General features: G+C 36.7%; 1 protein-coding gene across 1 annotated transcript in view; it reads right to left on the reverse strand.

Annotated features, from left to right (window-relative positions):
• Window positions 1-18,721: 18,721 nt before the first annotated feature.
• SPTLC3 (serine palmitoyltransferase long chain base subunit 3) overlaps window positions 18,722-21,240 on the reverse strand; it is a 124,574-nt gene continuing 122,055 nt past the window's right edge. Inside the window, exons 11-12 of the mRNA XM_084889031.1 lie at window positions 20,013-20,142; window positions 18,722-18,956 (exon numbers count right to left, since the gene is read on the reverse strand). Of these exons, the coding sequence (XP_084745157.1) occupies window positions 18,843-18,956; window positions 20,013-20,142 (244 nt within the window). The 3' untranslated portion in view covers window positions 18,722-18,842. The remainder of the gene's footprint in view (window positions 18,957-20,012; window positions 20,143-21,240) is intronic.

The following is a 21,240-nucleotide window of genomic DNA, read 5'->3' on the forward strand; positions in this document are numbered from 1 at the left end:
GTGATTTTTTTATGTTTTGATGGATGTAACTTAAGTCAGGAGAAACTCGTATCTGAAACATGTCAGTGATTGAATGCTTAAAAAAAAAAAAAAAAAAAGACTAGAAACCACCCAGCTGCTCTAGTTAAGCAGAAAAATCATCTTGGGAGCATCTCTGGGCTCTTAATTGGTGTTTTTAGATCATCTACTGTACATCTAAAGTGATTATTTATATAATTGGATACATGCCTGCCATGTTAGTAATTGCTTTCTTCTCATACTATTGTTCTTTGCCTCATTTCTCCTTTTTCTTCATTCTCTGCCTTCAACTGAACATTTTATATGATTGTTTTACTTTAAATCCTCTTTTAGCTTATGGATTATATATAATATTTTTTAGTGGTTTCCCTAGAGTGTAAAATACCTTTTATTTTATTTTTTTGAAATTGAAAAAAAATCTAAATCCATCTTCAAATAACATAATAACACTTCACATGAAATCCAGGGACCTTTTAGCAGAATATTACCAATTCATCTCTCCTATCCCTCTGACACTGCTGCCATTTATACCACTTATCCTATACTCACTGTAATATATTGTTACTATTATTTCTTTCTGTTTAAAAATATATTTTATTGATTTTTTTACAGAGATGAAGGGAGAGAGATAGAGAGCTAGAAACGTCGATGAGAGAGAAACATCAACCAGCTGCTTCCTGCACACTCCCTACCAGGGATGTGCCCGCAACCAAGGTACATGCCCTTGACCAGAATCAAACCCGGGACCTTTCAGTCCGCAGACCGATGCTCTACCACTGAGCCAAACCGGTTTCGGCACTATTATTTCTTTTAAATAGTTATTTAAACTAATTTATGAAACATTTATTTTACCCCTATTTATTCTTCCTGACACTTTTCTGGTCTCTATGTAGATTCAGATTTCTTACCTTTATTATTTTTCTTCTGCCTGAAGAATGTCTTAATATTTCTTATAGAGCAGGTCTACTGGCAATGAATTCTCTGGTTTTTGTTTTGGTCAGGGAGAATCTTTATTTATCTTTCATCTTTGAAAGAAACTTTCACTGGACATAGAATTCTAAGTTGATGGCATATTTTTTCGTTTCAGCTCTTCAGATATTTTTCACTACATCCTTCTTTGCTTGTATGGTTTCTGATGATAAGTCCACCTGAATTCTTATTCTTGTTCTGTTGGCAAGGTATTCCCACCCTCTCCAGCTTCTTTTAAGACTTTTTTCTTGTCTTTTGAAATTATTTTAGTGTTCTCCAAGATTCCTGGATCTGTGGTGTTTTATTGTCTGTCATTATTTTTGGAAAGTTCTCAGCCATTATTACTTCAAATATGTCTTCTGCTTTACCGTTTCTTTCTTCTTCTGAAAGTTCAATTAGTTATATGTTACCTTTCAAAATTGTACATCTGAACATCTACAGTTCTTGATGTTCTTCTCTAGGAAGTTTCTATTGACCTTTCTTCAAGGTCACTGATTCTTTCCTCAGTCATTTCAAGTCTACTGATGAACTCATCAAAGGCATTTTTCATTTGTGTTACAGTGTTTTTTATTTATAAACAAAAACATCTGTGTCACATCTGAATCTGCTTCTGATGGTTACTTTGTTTCTTTGGACTGTGTTTTTTATTTTAAATGTTTTATTGGGTAATAAAGAGCTATGGTAAATAAGCCTTTAGTGTGAGGTTAGATGCTTGTTTGGTTAGGAATTTAACTTTCTTTAAGGCTTACAGTAGCTACAGGTGCAAGAAGTTTAGGATTCCTCTGGTGTCCTTGTTTTTGTCTTAACTTTGGATTACCCTAGGCATTTATTCTCAGGGAGAGTCTATTTTGACTCTCAGCTATAACCCACTGTTGTACTGCAGGGTGGTGATAAGATGTTGGGGAGGGAAAGTGTTTTATAGTCTTTCAATTAAATCTCAATGTTTTAGTGAACCTATGCCTTTGGGCTGTGACCTTCACAAGTGTTGTACTAGTGGTATAGCTATTTTCTGCTGTGCTCTCTACTTCCTCCCCTGGCTGCAGCATTTGCAATCTATTTCCTTGGAACCCAGTTCCCTGTTGACTGTGTCTCCTGCCCCAGTAGATGAAACAAGGAAGCTAGAAGGGACTGGTGTGGAAGCAATACCCCTTTCCCAGATGGTATAGGATCTGCCTCCCCGCCCCCCCAACCTGGAGAATAGTTTCATGCAGTGGAAAATGTTCTGAGTATATTTTTTACAAGGGTTATTTCTCCCTTTTCTGGTCAGAGCTGGGAGGGGATCTTTCTCATATCTTCACTGTGAGAACCTGGTGGAGCTCCTGGAGGTAAACCCCATGAAAGTTTGGCACCCACCTATCAAGCCTGGGCTCCTCAGAAATTTCTTACTCTCATGCTAGTCCACCCTTAGCCTCTAGCACTTCATCAAAATTACCATTTTAATGTTCTTATTCCTTTATGACTCAGGCAGCTTCTGTACCAGGCAAGCAGGTCTTGACTGTAAGTTCCTGGATCCCCTATCTTTCCAGATTTCAAAGGGGCCATTGGTCCTTTACCTCAGTTCTCTGTTGGGTCCAAGAAAAGTCATTAATTTTCAGTTTGTTCATCCATTTATTATTGTAAGGATCAGAGTGACAACTTGCATGTTCTTTACAAGTCAGACAAGAACCCTAAGCTCCCATGCTTTCCCTTTGAGTATCATTTTTTAATTTATTTATAAAATGAGTTTATTTATAGCTACCTTGCTATTCATTACCATGAGTTTTTGAGCTAATAATCTATAAGAAAGTAATCTAAGACTCATAGCAGGTGGCCAATAAAATGGCATTCTATATTTAAATTTTAGAGGGGATTCCATTGTTATAAAGAAACAAAGAGAGTGGAACCATGTATATATTTATGTTACATAAAATCAGCTAGATGTGCTCAAATAAAAATTAATAAATGGAGATAAAATAGTTTAAATAATGTGGACAAGTTTTCCTGTCAAGCCATAGTTTATGCATTTGTGTCAACTAAAAGAAAGATGCAGTGAAGAGCTGGGAGTAGAAGAGAGGAGGAGGAGGAAGGGAACTTTCCAGGCAGATACATGGCATTGGAGCTGGAGGAGGTGAGAGATGGGAGATAGTGATCATTGCAGAGTGCTTGGCTTCTGTTTTAAGAGCAGTTAGCTAGTTACCTCAAAATTCAATTTTTATCATTCATATATTTAATAGGTAGAAAGTTGGACGTAGTGTCTTACTACAGATATACTTTATGTTTCTTTTCATTATTGTTCAAATTCAATATTTAAATGTATTTATTTGTGTGAGATTATTTATTGTTCCATTTCTTAACTTATTGATTCTTTTGTGATATTATTACTTTTTAAATATATATATATATTTATTTATATTTATATTTATATTTATATTTATATTTATATTTATATTTATATTTATATTTATATTTATATTTATATTTATATTTATATTTATATTTATATTTATATTTATATTTATATTTATATTTATATTTATATTTATATTTATATTATTTATATTTATATTTATATTTATATTTATATTTATATTTATATTTATATTTATATTTATATTTATATTTATATTTATATTTATATTTATATTTATATTTATATTTATATTTATATTTATATTTATATTTATATTTCTTTCATGTTTCATGTTTGAGGAAAAATTCTTCCCAAATCTTTTGTGGTTTTTTTTTTAGTTATTACCATTCAATTATTTAAAATGATTAGGTCTTCCCATTTGTTGGAGTGACAACTCAGTTGTTTATAACTATATGAATTTATTTCTCATGCCTCTGAGTTAGCTGCAATTCAGCTGATCTAGAGTGGCACTTCTTTAGTTGGTGATTTATTTGGCAAGATGGTCCTATGGAAAGGTTATGTTTGATTTTTTGGAGAAAGTTATAACAATGTCTTCACTGCCTGGGAAAATTCTCATGACTCTAGTAAGATATAGGCTATAAGATGAAATGTTTGTGATGAAAGGGAGAGGTGTCCTTTTTCTTGGGTTTACCTGACAGCAGACTCAGGAAAAAGAATTTGTCCAGTAGTTTATATGGGAGATGATTCTAGAAGCATGGTGAAAGAATGGGGAAGAAAGACAGGGAAGTGAAGGCAGCCAATAAAGAATTTATTGATAAGAAAACAGAAGAGAGAGAAAAAACAAACAAATGCATGGGCAGGGCAAGGGATGAGGGACGGTAGAAGGTGGAGGAGGATAAAAGGGAGATAGAGGGACAGAGACTTCAGTTGGGGTGGTGAGCACTCAGTACAGTGTACAGATGATGTGTTGTGGAATTGTGCATCTGAAACCTGTATAATTTTGTTAACCAGTGTCACTCCAACACATTCAATAAAAGAGAAAATATAATAATAAAAAGAATTTATTGATACGCAGGTTACCACTGTGGGCAGCTGGAGTTCTATAATACTGAAAGACTGTGTAACACAAACCTTCAAATTATGCTCCCATATAGCAAATAAGTTGAAGAGCTCGTCTGCCAACTCCCTTTGCTCTTGGGGTATCAACTCTTGGTTTGTGTGAACTGGGGACGACTATGGAGTCCAGAGAAAACCCTTAGGCCAGTGGTTGGCAAACTCATTAGTCAACAGAGCTAAATATCAATAGTACAACGATTGAAATTTCTTTTGAGAGCCAAATTTTTAAAAATTAAACTTCTTTTAATGCCATTTCTTCAAAATAGACTCACCCAGGCTGTGGTATTTTGTGGAAGAGCCACACTCAGGGGCCAAAGAGCTGCATGTGGCTTGCCAACTGCAGTTTGCTGACCACGGCCTTAGACAAAGGGATGCAGGTGCTTGCAGGAGGCAACTGTCAGTGTGCAGGAAAACGTCCACTGAGCTGCAGGCAGCCTCAAGGGAGGGCTGAGAGCATAAGAAAGTACTCAACTGCAGACCTAAAGTGAGCCTGAGGATGCAGTGACTCCTTTCATTGCACATTGCTGTGGGTTCAGCTGGTCTTCAATAAACGCTTGTTACTGTGAGTGAGCACCTTGCAGGTCAGGAGAGAAGTGGTTTTACTTTCCTTTCTCAATATTTAGTTCAGAGCTGAACATATCTATTACTCAATGAATCTTGATCTAGAAAGGCAATTTAAGAGAGCTTGGCCCTTGGTGGGGGGGGGGGGGGGGCGGGTAGACTGTGTCGAGTCTCATGGCTTGGTGTTCCATGCCATGTATTCCCACTGGCAAGGTTCTTGCTCCTTTTAGTCTATTTCCTCATCTTTAACACAGAAATAGTGATGCAGTACTCAGATATTATTGTAAGAAGCAAATGAGTTAACATATGTTCAGTGGCCCTTCTAGAATCTCTGTATTGAGGAAACTTAGAACAGATATCAGAGTGGAAGGGAAAGCATGGTGTTTGCAGAAGATTGAGAACACATTCTTGACTGGGGAAAGGCTGGTGGAGCTTAGAAAAGTCCTCTCAACCACCCCGTTGGTGCTGCTATGGTATCTATTAGGTACCTGGGCTACGTACCTAGACTAGGGCTTGGCAGTTGACAGGGATTTCATCTAACATAGATCTTTTTATCTGGCTTTAATGCAAGATATTGCTTTGTTTGAAAATGTTGGGCTGATAGCATATTGGTAGTGTTTGTATCTTATGATATGTAATTGTTATCACAATACAGCTATAATGATGTGACAACCAAAACAATAAACATATAGTGCAAGGCAGAATGTGCCCTTGAAATCACCACCTTCCCCTGATTTCTCTCTTGGGAGTATCTAGCTCTCATGAGTGACTGTCAACACTTGGAATCAGGATTCAGAATGGGGTGAGGGACCCAAACCAAAGGCTGAGTGATGATGATTAAGGAGAGAAGGTCAGGCTTTCTCCCTGAATACCAAGAATGGCTAGTCATGTGGCATAGAGCACAAACTCTGTAGCATGGGGGAGTTTGGTATATGGTGGTGCTGGAGACATCAACAAATTCATTCTATAAGACAGAATAAGGTCCTGCCATGCTTGCTGTCAGGCAGTTGGCTGGGTGTCCTAAAAACTTGTAGCAGGTTCCTACAGATGGATAACTATAATATAAGGGGAAAAGGACATGGTGACTAGGGGCCCCTGAACAATTCAGATGTTGACCTTGAGTGATAAACACTACTTATCTGAGATCCATATTTAATTGGAATGGACCAGAAGACTTTTCAAGAAGCCTCTCCACTCTTTTGTCTCTCAGTGCAAAGCCATACCTTGTAAGCAACCCTGATCAATTCCTTTAGGGCTCAGCTTCCAGCTAGTGGGGATTTCATATCAAGGCAGAACCAAAGAACAATTGTTGATCTCAGAGTAATGTTCCGAGTTTGTCTAGTATGTGTTATTTTTCTTCCAAATTAAATTTATATTATTTAATTATGAAGATCACACACACATATATACACACACATAATTCCTATCCAGAGAAAATTGGATATAGTTTTTGAGATATTTTCATAGATTTATATGTTTTATGTGTTTAAGTACTTAATTAGTTTTGTAAAAATATTTATACTTCCAATATAAATAAATAAATTTTAGTTTCATTTAACCAGAGTTAATTAAGTGTAAGTAAATCTTAAACAAAAATCTTAAAAAGTAAGACATTGAAATTAAATAAATCTCCTATTTATGTTATTCCAATATTTAGATTTTACAAACAATACTCTGATCCTATTGCTAAACCTTTGTGGTTTTCTTAATTTGTCCTTAAAATCTTTTTCAAATTTTGTATCTCTTTATCTCTCTGAGCTGCATTCTTAACAATTTTTTCATAAAGTTCACTAATTTTCTTTTAAGCTATGTCTAAGCTGTCGTTTAACCCATCTTTTGAGATTTTTATTTTCAATGATCATATTTTGACATATGTCCCCACTTTCTCATATTCTCTGTTCATTTTTATGCCTTTAATCATTTAAGCATGATTTTTATGGTGTTTATCCAAAGGCATCTGTTGTCATTGTTTCTGATACTGACTTCTGTTCTTGTTCAGAGTGGATCGTTTCTCCATGAGTTTTGTAATTTTGAACAGAGAATCTTCTGTGAAACCTCAGTGGGGCTCCTGATATAAGAATATATCCCTTCAGAGGAATTTTCTAATAGTTTCAGCCAGGCACACAATGGGAATTATCAGCTCAGAACACATTTATTTCTTGACATGAGAACTCGGGTATAAATGTGAATGCCAAATTCATGAGGCCACCAAATTCAATGGTTATAAATTCTCAAAGTAGACCATTTTTTCTCTTCACCTAGTAGACAGAAAATATAATTGTCATCCCATCATTTATTTTGGGTAGTTTGTTCTCACTGGCTCAAGTTCTCATCTATGTTCCCAAATGGACACAAATCTCTATGTTACTGATTCCAGAAAACACCCATAGGCCCACCAGAGTTTCAGCTTAGCAGTTTCAGTAGTTGCAGGTGATGATTTATGTTCCTTTTTATTTTTTATCCCTGGAGACTTTCCTAATTTTCTTCCAGGATCAGATCTGTATTTAAAAAAGATCTTGCATTTTCCTTAGTATTTCTGCTTTGCTGTAAGAGATTTTCTGGTTATTTAGGCCTTAATGTTGCCAGCAACTAAAGCCCTTAAGTATTTTTTTAGTGAAAATTTTCAAAGGAAGATTTCATATTTAAGAGGCATGTACATTATAATGTAGCTCACACATACTATATCTCATCCTATCTAATAAAGAGGGAATATGCAAATTGACCATTACACCATAACAAGATGGCTGCACCCACAGTGGAGGCAGGAATTCTGTAACACAAGATGGCTGCACCCACAGCAGAGGCAGGGATCCTATAGCACAAGGTGGCTGTGCCCACAGCAGAGGTTGAGTTCCCATAACTAGCCTTAATGAGCAATCAGCAGGGACCTGAGGTTACACCTCCCATCCAGTGGGGCTTGACAAGGGTGGGGCCAGCTGGGTCTAGGTCTCACACAATTTCGAGGCACACATGGGTGGACAGAGACCTGACACTGGTTCCCATGGAGTGCCCCAAACTGACAGGAGGAAAATTTTCATATAACATTTTACTAATTTTCTTTCATCTCTGACACTTCTATTGTATCATAGAGAAAGGGCAAATAGCAATATTAAAATATTTCCTCTAAATAATTCCCTTTTAATGTGCACCAATTTTGTGCACCAGGTCACTAGTAGATAATGAACAATGTTGAAAGCATTGGAATATCTTAAGAATTTAATTTAGGAACAGAATAACACAAGGCAGCTTTAAATAACTTCTTAGCTCTTTGGTTAACTAAATATGTGTTCAACTTGTCTATCTCATTTTAAGCATCTTTTAATGAAAACTTTTAATTTATATTTTTCAGAAGCAGAAAAATCAAGTTTCAAAGTATGATGTTCACTGTTAAATGTTAGTTTCTGGTGCTTGATTTTTGTAATAGAACATCTGTCTCCTTACAACCTTTGGAAGTATAAATCCAAGTGACCTGAGTAGGAATGGTCATGGAATTCTGATGAACAGGGTTTTCTATAAGTATGTCCCCACATTCTTACTTTTGTCTAGTGAGGACCTACTACATAGACATTTTATTTTCACACCACTCAGTTACATTCATGTTTAAGGCTGGGTGGAAGGAAGGAAGCCACTACATGGGGCGGGGCATGAATGAGCGCTGTGCATGCTGTTATTTTTAGTGGCTGCCTCCCCTAGTCCTTACACAGTCACTGAGGAGGAGCTTTGAACAAGCTGCAAAACCCCGAGAGATCATAACCCAGGAGGGGAGAGACTCCAGGAACATGCACCAGGGAAGATGCAGATGGATAAACAAGCCATAAAATGCACCATAGTTTCTCTTCTCCATCATTTCACTGAAGAGTTGACCCCAGGCTATTATCCTGTGAAAGTGGAATTTTAAGAGTCAACCCCAAACAAACCTATACTAATCCCCAGTTGGCTGGCTTTCCCCATCACTAATGAAACCCAGGAGGGTCCTGATGTGAGGTGTGACAATCTGAGAGGCAGAGTGAAGATCACAGAGGCGAGAAACCTATCACCTCTCCTTTTATATCCTGAAGAGCATATGGGCCAGACTCAGCATGCCCAAAGTTCTCATTGGCCACTGCCAGAGAGCCGCATGTATTCGAACACCCATCTCCGTGGCGCCCCCTCCTCCAGTCTGGCTCAGCCCAAGTCTTTTCCAAGGTGCCCTAGCTGACAGCATTCAAATCTGACAGCCACCTTGCAAGCACCTTTTCTGAGGATTCAGGTGAATGCCTCCTGTGATGAGGTGATGAGATTGAGAGTTGGGATAAGCAACATATTTGACCAGCCGGCGGTGGGGTCACACTCTGGGCTCTCTGAGGAGCATGGATAGAGCTTATAAAGCCTCATCTATCTGATGGGAATAAGTGGGTTGGGTTGGAGCAGTGTGGGGGAGGATCTCTAGGAACTGAGGCATTAGAGTATAATCTGCAGCCATTCTACTTATAAATCTCTAGATACTTCCTTTAGATCACTGAGTCAGGGCCTGCCATCCTCATCAGAACATGTCCAGAGTCAGAGTTATGTCAATCATCAGACAGGAGTAAGATGTGGGTCTCCTCCATACTCATTTCCTTTCTCACAGGTTAAACTCTGAAACTTCAATTATGCACAAAATGACAAAGTCCTAGGGCTTGGGGAAAGTTCAGCGGGAAATGGGGCCAGGTCCTTGAAATAACATATGGAGGAAGGCGCTAATTTTCACTTAAGGAGCAAAACCCAGCCCATCACTTTTTGTTGTAAAAGTTTAATCTACTGGAATTTCTCTGCATTGTATTCCTGGATTAATTCTGTGCTTTCCTAGATGCCATGTCTTCATATTGTTTGGATGTGTTTATTGGGGTCTTGATCAAGTGATTTTTTAAAATTGGTTTTAGAGAGGGAGGAGAGGAGAGGAGAAGAGAAAGAAGAGAGGAGAGGAGAGGATATATATATATATATATATATATATATATATATATATATATAAATAATCTCTGAGAGATATATATCCTTTAGGTATCTCCTATACATGAGACCAGGGATCAAACCTACAATACAGATATGTGCCCTGATGGGGAATTAAACTCATGGCTCTCTGGTGCTTGGGATGAAGGACACTTCAACCAAATGAGCCACACTGACCAGGGAGGTTGGTAATTTTTAAAGAGAGGTACTGGGAAAATAAGCCTACTGAATCTTTCATGTAAAAAACAAGTCCCAATTTCACCCTCCCTTGATTAGATAAATTTTTCTGGATATAAGATTTTAGATTCAAAACTATTTTCTCTCTAAATTTGAAGGCATTGCTTTCAGTATCCAGTAATGCTAATAGACATTCATGATAGAAAAAGAAGTGGCAGGGGATACAAACAAAAAATGTGCAAAAGACCAATACAACAGCCACTTAACACATAAAAAAAAAAAATACATAACTAGTAAATGGAAAGCAGACATTAATTAAAACCTATTTTCTTGGTCCCATTTCTAGGAATATATCCTAAGAAATCCGAAACACCAATCAGAAAGATTTATGCACTCCTATGTTCATAGCAACACAATTTATAATAGCAAAGATATGGAAACAGCCCTAGTGCTCATCAGCAGATAAGAAAGCTCTGATACATTTACATCATGAAATACTATGCAGCAGTAAAAAGGAGGAATCTCTTATTCTTTGAGACGTCATGGAGAAATCTGGTAGTATTATGCTAAGTGAAATAAGCCAGTCAGAGAAAGATAAGTATCACATGATCTTACTCACCTATGGAATCTAGAGAATAAAATAATCTGATTAACAAAATAGATCTAAAGACCTAGAAGCAGGAAATAGACTGTCAAATCTCAGAGGGAAAGTGGAGGAGGGAGGGTGGGTGGGTAGGTGGGAAGAGATCAACCAAAGAACTTGTATGCATATATTCATAACCCATGGACACAGATACTGATGTAGTGAAGGCCTGGAGTCGGGGGCAGGGATCGGGTAGAAGGGGTCAATGGGGAGAAAAGGGGATATACAATATGTATTACTTTCAACAATAAAGATTTTTTTAAAACCCCATTTTATTTTCTATCAGATTGATAAAAATTATAAAAATGGTAATACTCAGCATTGGCACAGATTGGGGAAATGAATATTTTATACACTGATGAAGGGTATAAAAATTGGAATGAACTTAATGGAGAACACGTTTATAATATTAAGAAATAAAATTTGTTACTTTTACCTTTGTAGGTGAGATTGTTTTGTTCTTTTTCCAGCTGAGTTCTTCTCTTTATCTTTGGTGTAACAAAGTTTCAGGAAGATGCATTTAGGTGAAATCTATTTTTAGGTGAAGGGATTAAGTACAAATTGGCAGTTACAAAATAGTTATGAGGAAGTAAAGTACAGCCCAAGAATTATAGTCAATAATATTATAAGAACTATGTGTGATGTCAGATGGATACTAGACTTATGGGGGGATTAGTTAGTAAGTTATATAAATGTCTAACCACTAATCTGTACCCATGAAACCAATATTGAATGTTAACTGTAATTGAAAAATAATTAAAAAAATAAAATCTATTTTTATTAGCACTTACTGGATCATTTCCACCTTCCATTCTATTTTAGCTTCAAGGCAATAATACTTCTATTATTCCTTGGTGTTTTTCCCCCCACTGTTTTCACTTTTTTCTGATTATTTCCCTCCCTCACATTTTTATTAGATGAATAATGGTCCTCCTGCTTGTGCCTTCCATATCTCTTAAATTTTCTGTCATGTTTTAAATTGTTGCTTTCTGTTGATTTATTTTCATCAAACATTTAAATATTAAACATTTAAATTTAATGAACTCTGGTTTCTTCTTATATCAACATATTCTTGTTTTGTAAATGTCATACCTTCATACAATCAGGTTGATCAACAAGAATAATAATTAGAATATTTAAGAAGTTTTCTTTTTTATGATTATCTGTTTTTGTTGGTGAAAGCTTTTCTGTTTTTTATCTTGGCCATTCGTTTTGGTGTTGCTGGTTTTTTTCAAATATCTGGTATTCCTGATCTTTCATTCTTATTCACAATTGAGCTTCATGATGATTAATTTAAATAACTGGCTTGTTTCTGCTCTACTTGGATGTTATAAATAATAAATGCACAGTTAAAACGTAATTTTTAAGAGTGTTAACCTTGTTAGAAATAAACCCAGTTTAATAAAATATTTTAGTTTTGATTATAATGTGCCTGTAATAATGACTATTTATAGGATTTAAAGACTTATCTATACAGAAATCATTAATATTTGGTTGTTCCAGAGTTGAAATATTAATAAAATATCTTATAAATACACATACACATTTTGAAGTTTTACCTAAGTGTTGTATTTTTTAGTTAAAAATGCTTCATAAATATTTAGTTGAAACTGTTTTAGGGTAACTAACTTATATTTTTAATGTGAAGACACTAACTATAATAATAAAAGCATTATATGCTCATTAGACTGGATGTCCTTCCAGACTACCTTCCGAACAAAGCTGCAGGGGCCAAGGCAGAGGTGGCCAAGGGCCAAGCCCCTTGCACAGATTTCGTGCATTGGGCCTCTAGTTTTATATATAAAAGAGAATCCAACTTGTCATAGGTGTCTATATTGAGTGACTTTAACTTATTGATACCTTACGTGTACAGAGATTTTTTCAAAGACTGGTATAAAGTATATGTAGTTGGTATGGACATTATTAAAATACTTGCATGACTTTACTATTTTTACAAAATAAATACATTATGGGGAAATCATGTATTATTGGCAAGAGAGATTATTTTTCCTTTTTAAAAAACTCATAGACTGATTGGCTGCCTCAGACTGGTGAAAAATTTTCATTCAAAAGATGCCAAGATCTTTTTCCATGATCTCACATTGCTACCCATTCATTTTTCACACAGAGCCTGATTCATGCAGGGGATCAGCCAGGTTGAAGCTGGATTCATCTCATCACAGTGAAGCCATTCCACTTCTGTCGGTCTTCCTTACACATTTGCTCCATGCATGCTTCAAATCTGGAAAAAAACATACTTATGGGCTAGAGAAACAAAGAAGCAGCAATTTCCTTGCCTTATTCCTTGGACGGGGATGAAGTAGAGAGCACGATGTGGTGATTGGAGCCAGACCTAACCCTGGCCGTGGGCATTGCAGCCGACCCAAACCTAATTAAGAAAGATCCTGAATAAACTTGGGTCAGAGCCAAAATCACTAGCTCCTTCAATCAATATTTTTGATATAAAAATTAGCATCTGGGCTGAATAAAAGGGAACACTGTTCCATGCCACAGAAAAAAAAAAATTCCCTCTTGCTTCTACTCTGACCTCCTGATGTTGGATATTTTATTGATTTGTATCTGTGATAACTTTTCAGAGCAGTTGGCTGGCAACCCTCAGATTGTAGCTTCTCATTTGAAGGGATGCAATGAGAATGCATACAAGTTCTTTGGTTGATCTCTTCCCACCCACCCACATTCTCCCTTATAACCTTAACTGTCAAAGGCATCAAACTTTTCAAAATGGGTAAGCTGGTTTCACGTATTCTCTTATTCCTGCTTGAATTACCTTTGCTAATCTATAAAGTTAGCTAAAATAACTTTTCTAAGAAATTGACTTTGATAAAGGAGAGGACATTCTCAGAAAAAAAGCAATAATCTGTCAGAGCCTTGGAAGTCCTCTTTATTCTCTGCAATCCCATGAGAACATTAACACTGTTGCCTTCCAACATGAGTCCATTATTAATCGCTCCAAGAGTGTCCAGAAGGTAGTGGGTGTCAGAGTACTTAAGACAGTGTCTGGCACAAGATAAGTGTCCAAAAATAATTTACTTGTTATTTTTTAAAGACGCCACATACCTACTTTAGAAAGAATTCTTAGTCTTGATCCATAAAATTTATATGCAGGGTATAAGATAAAGAAAAGATTAACATCTGACTCTTTTTGAATGCCTTTGTTATCCTGAAGACTTATTTTGTAATGAAGTGGAAACCAATTAAGGAACAAGTTAAGACATCTCTACCTTTTAGAAAGACTCAGTGCAATATCTACCGATGGAATCTTATTATATCTGGGACTTGCTTCCAAGTTATTTGGTGGAAATGGGAGTGAAATGGGTGGGGGAAGTAGATAAAAAGAACTGGCTATGGATTGATAATATTTGAAGCTGGTGATAGGTGCATGGTGGCTCATTATACTATTCTCTATGTTACTGTATGTTTAAAAATTTCCATTATAAAACCATTTTTAAGTAGATAGACTAGAAATATTTTTTAAACAGTTGGACTGCTGTCAGCTCAAAGCAGAATTCCTTTACAAGAATTGCCTTCGGCTGAATAGTCTTGCCTAAAGTGGTTTCCTTCCCCACACCTAGCTTGCATCCTGTTACTAGTTGATGGTGGGGAAGAGAAGTTGGCTGGCACACATAAAGCTCCTGGCTCTCTCATTTTGCAATTTCACAATAACTCTAAACAACCAAGCCAGTTGCATTGCTTCCATGGAATTATCTAAGGCCTTTGTTATAGCATCATAATTTGACTTCTTATTTTTCCAATCCTGTTCACTCTCTCCAACCTAGATATTGTCCCATTGTATGTGGTCTCAGTGGTGTGCTGGTAAATGTTTAACAGCTGGCTCTTCAGATCCCTAATTAGTAATGTTTGCCAATTTCCATGGTGTAAATATTTGCAGCATGGCCAATTTTAAGCTACCAAAGTGATGTCATTGAATTCAAAATTGGAAAGAGATGAGTACAATTGGTTCTTGTGACAAAATGCAAGCTAGCACCAGCCACTCTTGCCAATTTTCCTCAATGAAATTCTTAAATGCAAATTTCTACCTCAATCTGTTTTTTTTTAGAACCCACTAAATTAACATAAACCACCAATTATTTTTGTATCATCAATTTTGATATTTTGTTTATTAAATAAACTAACATTTCACAAACAGAATGAAATGAAATTGGTCACCTCAGAGGTTTCAGTGAAACACACACACACACACACACACACACACACACACACACAACACTGTAAGACAACATTCCACAAAAATTGCTTAGAAACATTTAAAATACAGATGCCTTTTAATTTCCTAAACAATACACAGCTGCAAAGGGCCTGAGAAAACAGACTTCAAATATGTTGTTCTTACTGAGACCAGTAAAATTGACAAGAAATCACTAGATAAGCTCAAAATACAATTGTTAACATTGCTGTAAATAAAAGATATATTTAAGAGTTAAGATTTTATCATCAGAGTTTTAGGTCAGAGCAACCCACTTCTATTTGTTGTCTCTGAAGAAAAAATAGAGAGGAGCATTCATATTTGAAGAACTGTTAGATTCACCCTATTCAAGAGCTGTTGTTGGAATAAATAAATAATCAAAGGTTGAAGGTTTTTTAAAGGGGTAGAAGAAAAATAAAGAAACAAGATACCACATTCAATGGAACAAAGTGATGAAAGGAAAATTAACATTTTGTAGGAAAGGATACAGAGAAGCATTCAAGAAGGAATAATTTATTCAAATGAATATTCAAGTGAATATTTTTCAATATTAGATTCCTTGTTGTAGGAAATGAAGATACCTGGAAAATAGGAGTGAAATATCCAATTGAGTAGGAAAAGTTGGAATAATTGACTTTACTTTAGTAGTATAAATACTCTTAATTATAAACAAAGAGTCAGAACAAAGCTTCTGTTACGTTATTAGAGCCAACTGGTCTATCAAAACAAAAGCTACAATAATTATTCTCAAATTATGACATGAATTAGAATCCCTTGGGAAGGCTGATGACAATGTAGATTACTATCTCTCACTATTTTGATTCAGTAGAATGCCGGGACTCCAGGATCTGCATTTTATCAAGTTTTTAAGTAAATTCTGAAACCTGCAGTTCTCAGATCAAAACTTGCTGAAGTGCATTCCAGCCAAACATTCATGATACTGAAGTCCCATGATAAGATTAGACATGTGTCCATGTCATTTCATTATGGAAATAATCTTTCTTACAAATATCAGTCTGGATCCTGTATTTTGTGCTTCCCTGAAGATCATTTTTAGGACAACACCTTCCATCTATCTATCAACGAATCAGATTTTCATCTTTCTACCTTTCATCTCTCTACTCTCATTTGCTCTGTAAGGGAAAAGTAAATGTGTGTGTGAGTGTGAGTGTGAGTGTGAGTGTGCGTGTGTGTGTGTGTGTAAATGAGAAAGTTGGAGATACATAAATAACATTATAGTTCTTTTAGAAATTCTCTTTCCCTCAAAATCAACCAAAGAGACATTTTTGGCTCTGCTAAACTTATGGAAACTCAGTAATCCCTACTGAATTAAAATCATGGTCTTATTAACCTAGCAGCAGAAGAAAATCTCTCAGTATTCACAATCGCCCTCTTAACCAATCTCATTATATATATGCACACTCTTATATTGCCAGACCAGTGGGACCTGGATCCCTCCTAATGTGCTGCTCGGGAAGCATTCCACTTGGCTTACAGTTGCTCTTATAAGTGTATATTCAAACTAGACCCTGACAGAGATAGGCCTTTTATCTTGTACACGAGAAAGTAATAAATTGCCCCAGAACTCTTGGATCTTGATGAAGAGAGAGTAATCTCCTCCTGCCTCCCATGCCAACTGGCCAAGTAATTAATTTCCTATCATAAGTTGACTCAAGAGCCTCCATGCAAGTAATTATGAGAGTAATTCCTGCTCAAGGAGACACCCCTCTGGAGGCTTAAAACTCAAAGGGTGGGTGTTAGATCACAGGCACCCAGAATGGGAGGGGTTTATTGCTTGCTATACCTTAGGGAGGCCCAGACATGCTGCCGCCCTCTTTGTCTCCTGCTTCTTTTACAGGACTGAGGACATTTATGCATTTTGGAAAACTAACTAGGATCAATTTCATTTAAATGCACATTTTTAAAAGAAAAGACCTACGTGTCTTTTTTTTTTTTCTCGCTGTACATTTACTCAACATCTATTTTCCTTGCACAAGTAATGCTTTACTGGCTCATGGAGAAGAACTGAAATTTAGTTATCAAATTCAGTCATTAGATGGGGCAACAGCATTTCAGAACCTGCTTCCTCTCCTCCTAACTTAATTATACATAAAAATTGTTCATGAGGAATATTATACTACTTAAAAATATTCATGATCCACTTTTAAATTGTTGTACCTACTAGGGGTTATAATTTCCTAAAAGTTTCCATGCAGATCTCCTTTCTCCTTTAACAGGTTTTGAACATCAGGTCATGTTGCTCCCTCCAACACCGGTGCTTGGGGTTGAGTTTCTATCTCAGTGCACAGCATGAAAGCTTGGGTCCATGTGTGTCACACAAAGTCAAGCCTCTCTTGAAGTGATTTGTTTATAGTGTCATTTGATGGAGTGGAATGTTCTGTAACTCATTCAAACTATTACAGAAGCTTTGCTAAAAGGTCACCACTGCTCTTTAGAGTTTCCAAATCTGTGCACCATCTGGGAGCTTGTTAAAGATAAGGTTTTCCACTGGCTTTTTCCATACCAACTAGATCCAATTAGCGAAGGGGTGCTATTCCAGAAGAGTTTGTGTTCAGAGACACACAGTGAGAGAAGGAAAGAACGGGAGGGAGGGAGGGAGGAAGGGAGGGAGAGAGAGAGAGAGAGAGAGAGAGAGAGAGAGAGAGAGAGAGAGAGAGAGAGAGAGAGAGAAAGTAAATTACAGTTAGTTGCCAATAGCACACAAGTTCACTTTGCACCAAATTGAAGTGCATTTGGCAGATGACAGAAGTATTTAATGTTAATAGGCCTAATTGGGGTGTGTGTGTGTGTCAGTCTTGAAAAAGTTGAATATTTGGTTTTAGATGTTTTTAAACCAATTCTTCAAGTGTAGTCATAGCAGTCAACTCTCAAGAAAATGGAATCTCACTATTAACTCAAAATTCAATAGGAAAATGTCAACCCAATTCCTTAAAGTTACAGAGACTACACATGCTAAACATTCACTCTACATGGCACCAAAAATGTTCAAATGCTTCTAACTTCATGGTTTTAGTTTAGGCCTAAAATTGGCTTGTGCTTGCTGTCTACCCCCTTTCCTTATGAAACACACATCTCGAATTTTCCAAACCTTAAAAGCTCAGCTGTAAAACTGTAGGAGACCAGGAAGAGGAAAAGGAAAGTTTCCTTCAAAGTCGTCTCTAGAAGTTGCTGGCCAGTTCTGCTCTCTCCCTCAAAACGCTAACGATGGCTTTTGACACTTGTCCTTGGAGAAAGTCCAAATGTGGCAAATGGTAGAAGCAACATTTCTTTACCTTCCTGCCTGGAACTTCCTGTGATACAGGAGTTCTAGCTGGTGCTTTCATGTGAGAACAAGGAGGTCTGCTACTGACTACCATCTTGACCCATCCAGAGATGGAATAAGTAAACACACAGTGAGATCTATGGAATTAAAAATCAAAACCCACTCCTTTGGTTGGAATTCCTGAAAGGGTCTGGACTAAAGAGGCTGCACAGTAGCAGCTAAAGCACAGGCTTATTGCCATTACAAACATTATAAGAAATGTGTGTGTGTGTGTGTGTGTGTGTGTGTGTGTGTGTGTGTGTAGCAGGTTACTTGGGAGAAGAGAAACATAAATCTGAAACCGTATTTTTGTCTCTACGGTCCTGAGATGGAGACATTAAGAACACAATAACGTCTCCCTCAGTTCAACTAAGCTGGTTCGAAAACCAAATTGTCCTTAGAAAGGGAGAGAAATGCACTTATATTCTTTTTGAGGCAAAGATAAAAATTTTCTGGCAAAGTCTTTAGGTGCCATTCAGGACCTGGAAACTTAATCATCGAGTTCAAAGCTTGTTTCATCATAGAGTTCAGGGCGTGCTGACTTCTTGTTCCGGGAATATTTCAGGTTCAGGAGATCACCCATCTCATCTAGGGCTTCCAACACCTGTAAAGAGATCGCCTTCCATTAGTCATCTTTGAACCTCCGAGTGGCTCTGCTCTCCAGTGCTTCACAGAGAGCTACACGCTTCTTTTCCCAGCTTCTTTGATTTTAAAGAAATGAAGAAAAATCCAAGTCCTTAAGGTATGGTGTATAAGGCATCCCTAGAGGAATGTTAGGTGCTAATTCACTTTATTTCACACTCTTTGTCTAACTCCACATGATGAGCGTTTCACTTATTTTGGTGGTATGAAGAAAAGAATAAAAGTATCTGACCCATGCTACCCTTTAGCTTTATTTTAAAGTTTAATGATTTATAGGTAAACTTGTGGAAGAAAAAGATAAAGTTTCCGCCTTCACGCTCCTGCAATCACCTAAATTTCCTTTCCAAGATGAACTGATTCTATCTAGTATTATCATTCTTTGCTTATTTTTTAGTGTCTTCTCTCTGACTTTTTACTTCAGGGTTTTTCACATAGTAGACACTCAATAGTTTGCCAAATTGCATTGACATTATAAGAATGTTCCATCAACTCCAAACTGACTGAGATGGCTTAGTTCTCTGATATTCTTCATCCACATAAAGATTTAAATCAAAGGACCATGAAATGTGGTTTTTAAAATCATTAACACTTCCTGCAAATGGCTATCTTTGCTATTAGTTTTCCAAGGTGTTGCCTAGTTGGGTTATATGTTATTATGATGAATTTTGTGGCTATGAAAAATGTCGTGATGCAGGCAGATGATGCTGAAAAAACATGTTAGATTAGCTTTTGCATTTAGAATTAGAGTAAATAGCACAACATTTGGCTACTCAGTCAGTCTTTTCTATAAAAACCAAAACACTTACTTGACTCAAGTCTTCACTAAACTGATTTCCTTTTCTGTATACTGAGTTGATCACATTGGTGGACAGTGTTGTTTTTAGCAGTGAGTGTTATTAATGTTATTTTCCTAAATCTCCCAAGAGAGACCCAGGGAACTCTAAGCTAGTTCAATAAAAGAACATGCTCAGAATCCAAGGTACCGGTACTGACATCCCATGGCCTGTGCTATACTCACCGTGTCTAACATCTCTCGGGTATGTGCTGCTGAAACGCAGAACCGTGCCCTGGCTTCCGCTAAGGGAGTAGCTGGAAATCCAACGACCACTACCCCAATCTTTCTTTTTAGCAGGTGCCTTGCAAAGGCCCTAAAGAAAAGACAAAAAGGGAAGTTTACTGGGAGAAGACAACATTGTACTGTATAAAAAAGAGGGAATATGACTAATTGACTTTTTCTTAAAAAACAAACAATTAATAGGAAATGATTGAAGGTATTAAGCATCTGCCAAACACAATTCACAAAGAAATGGTTCAGTCACTTGATGGCACCAGAGTGTGTATATTATGGATCCTGGCACACTCATTGAATAATCTTGAGTGCTGAGTCTCTGACATTGAACAGAAATGCTGATGGACGTGACCTTGATTTAACAAGTCTGCACTGATGTTAAATCTTTTGTCTGTAGGAATCCAAGGAATGAAAACTAAACAACTAACACAGTGCAATTACATAAAGAACGAATATACATGATATTGTCCCCCCCACCAAAAAATGTATACACGTGTAACAGCTGATAGCTCAATTTTGAAAAATGAAATGTATTTTAATAAACATTGTCTTTATAATTATTCAAAGTGTTATGTATGCATTTTTGGGACACTTTATATTAAATGCACACCTATATGTTTTAAAAACATAATGTGAATGATATATTATGAACATTTCAAGAAACCTTTATTTAATCACTGTAATTTGAAGACCAAAGTCAGAAGGTCTGCAAGAGCCAACCTCAAGCCATATTCTCACCCCAGAGCCAAATATTTTATTTTCAATTAAACCAGGAAATAGCAAGGGTCTCCTCATTTCTTTATGTGTGAAAGAAGAGTCCAGGGAGACTAAATTCATTAACTGGTTAAAAGGGAAGTGGGACGGGAGGAAGACAGGGAAAGAAATGTACATGCATATGGAGGCTTGCTGGTTATAGGGCAATAGTCTCACAACTGCAAAGCTTCCTGATGCAGGGCAAAACCTCTTGAATTTTTTATTCTTTCCCCTTTACTGCTTCTCATCTCTTTCTTTTCCAGAGCTAATCTCAGTAACAATTCTAGAATATCAGGCTGTCATAGACTGTAAATTTTTTGTGTCAGAGCCAAGGTCAGACAAAAAGATATGCCCCAGGTGAATCTATCCTCTTACTGAGTGAGGTAAATGCCTAATTCTGTTCTTAGCATTAAGAGGTTGCTGG

The sequence above is a fragment of the Pipistrellus hanaki genome, assembly GCF_964339955.1.
Source record: "Pipistrellus hanaki genome assembly, chromosome: 6".
NCBI classification, from domain to species: domain Eukaryota; kingdom Metazoa; phylum Chordata; class Mammalia; order Chiroptera; family Vespertilionidae; genus Pipistrellus; species Pipistrellus hanaki.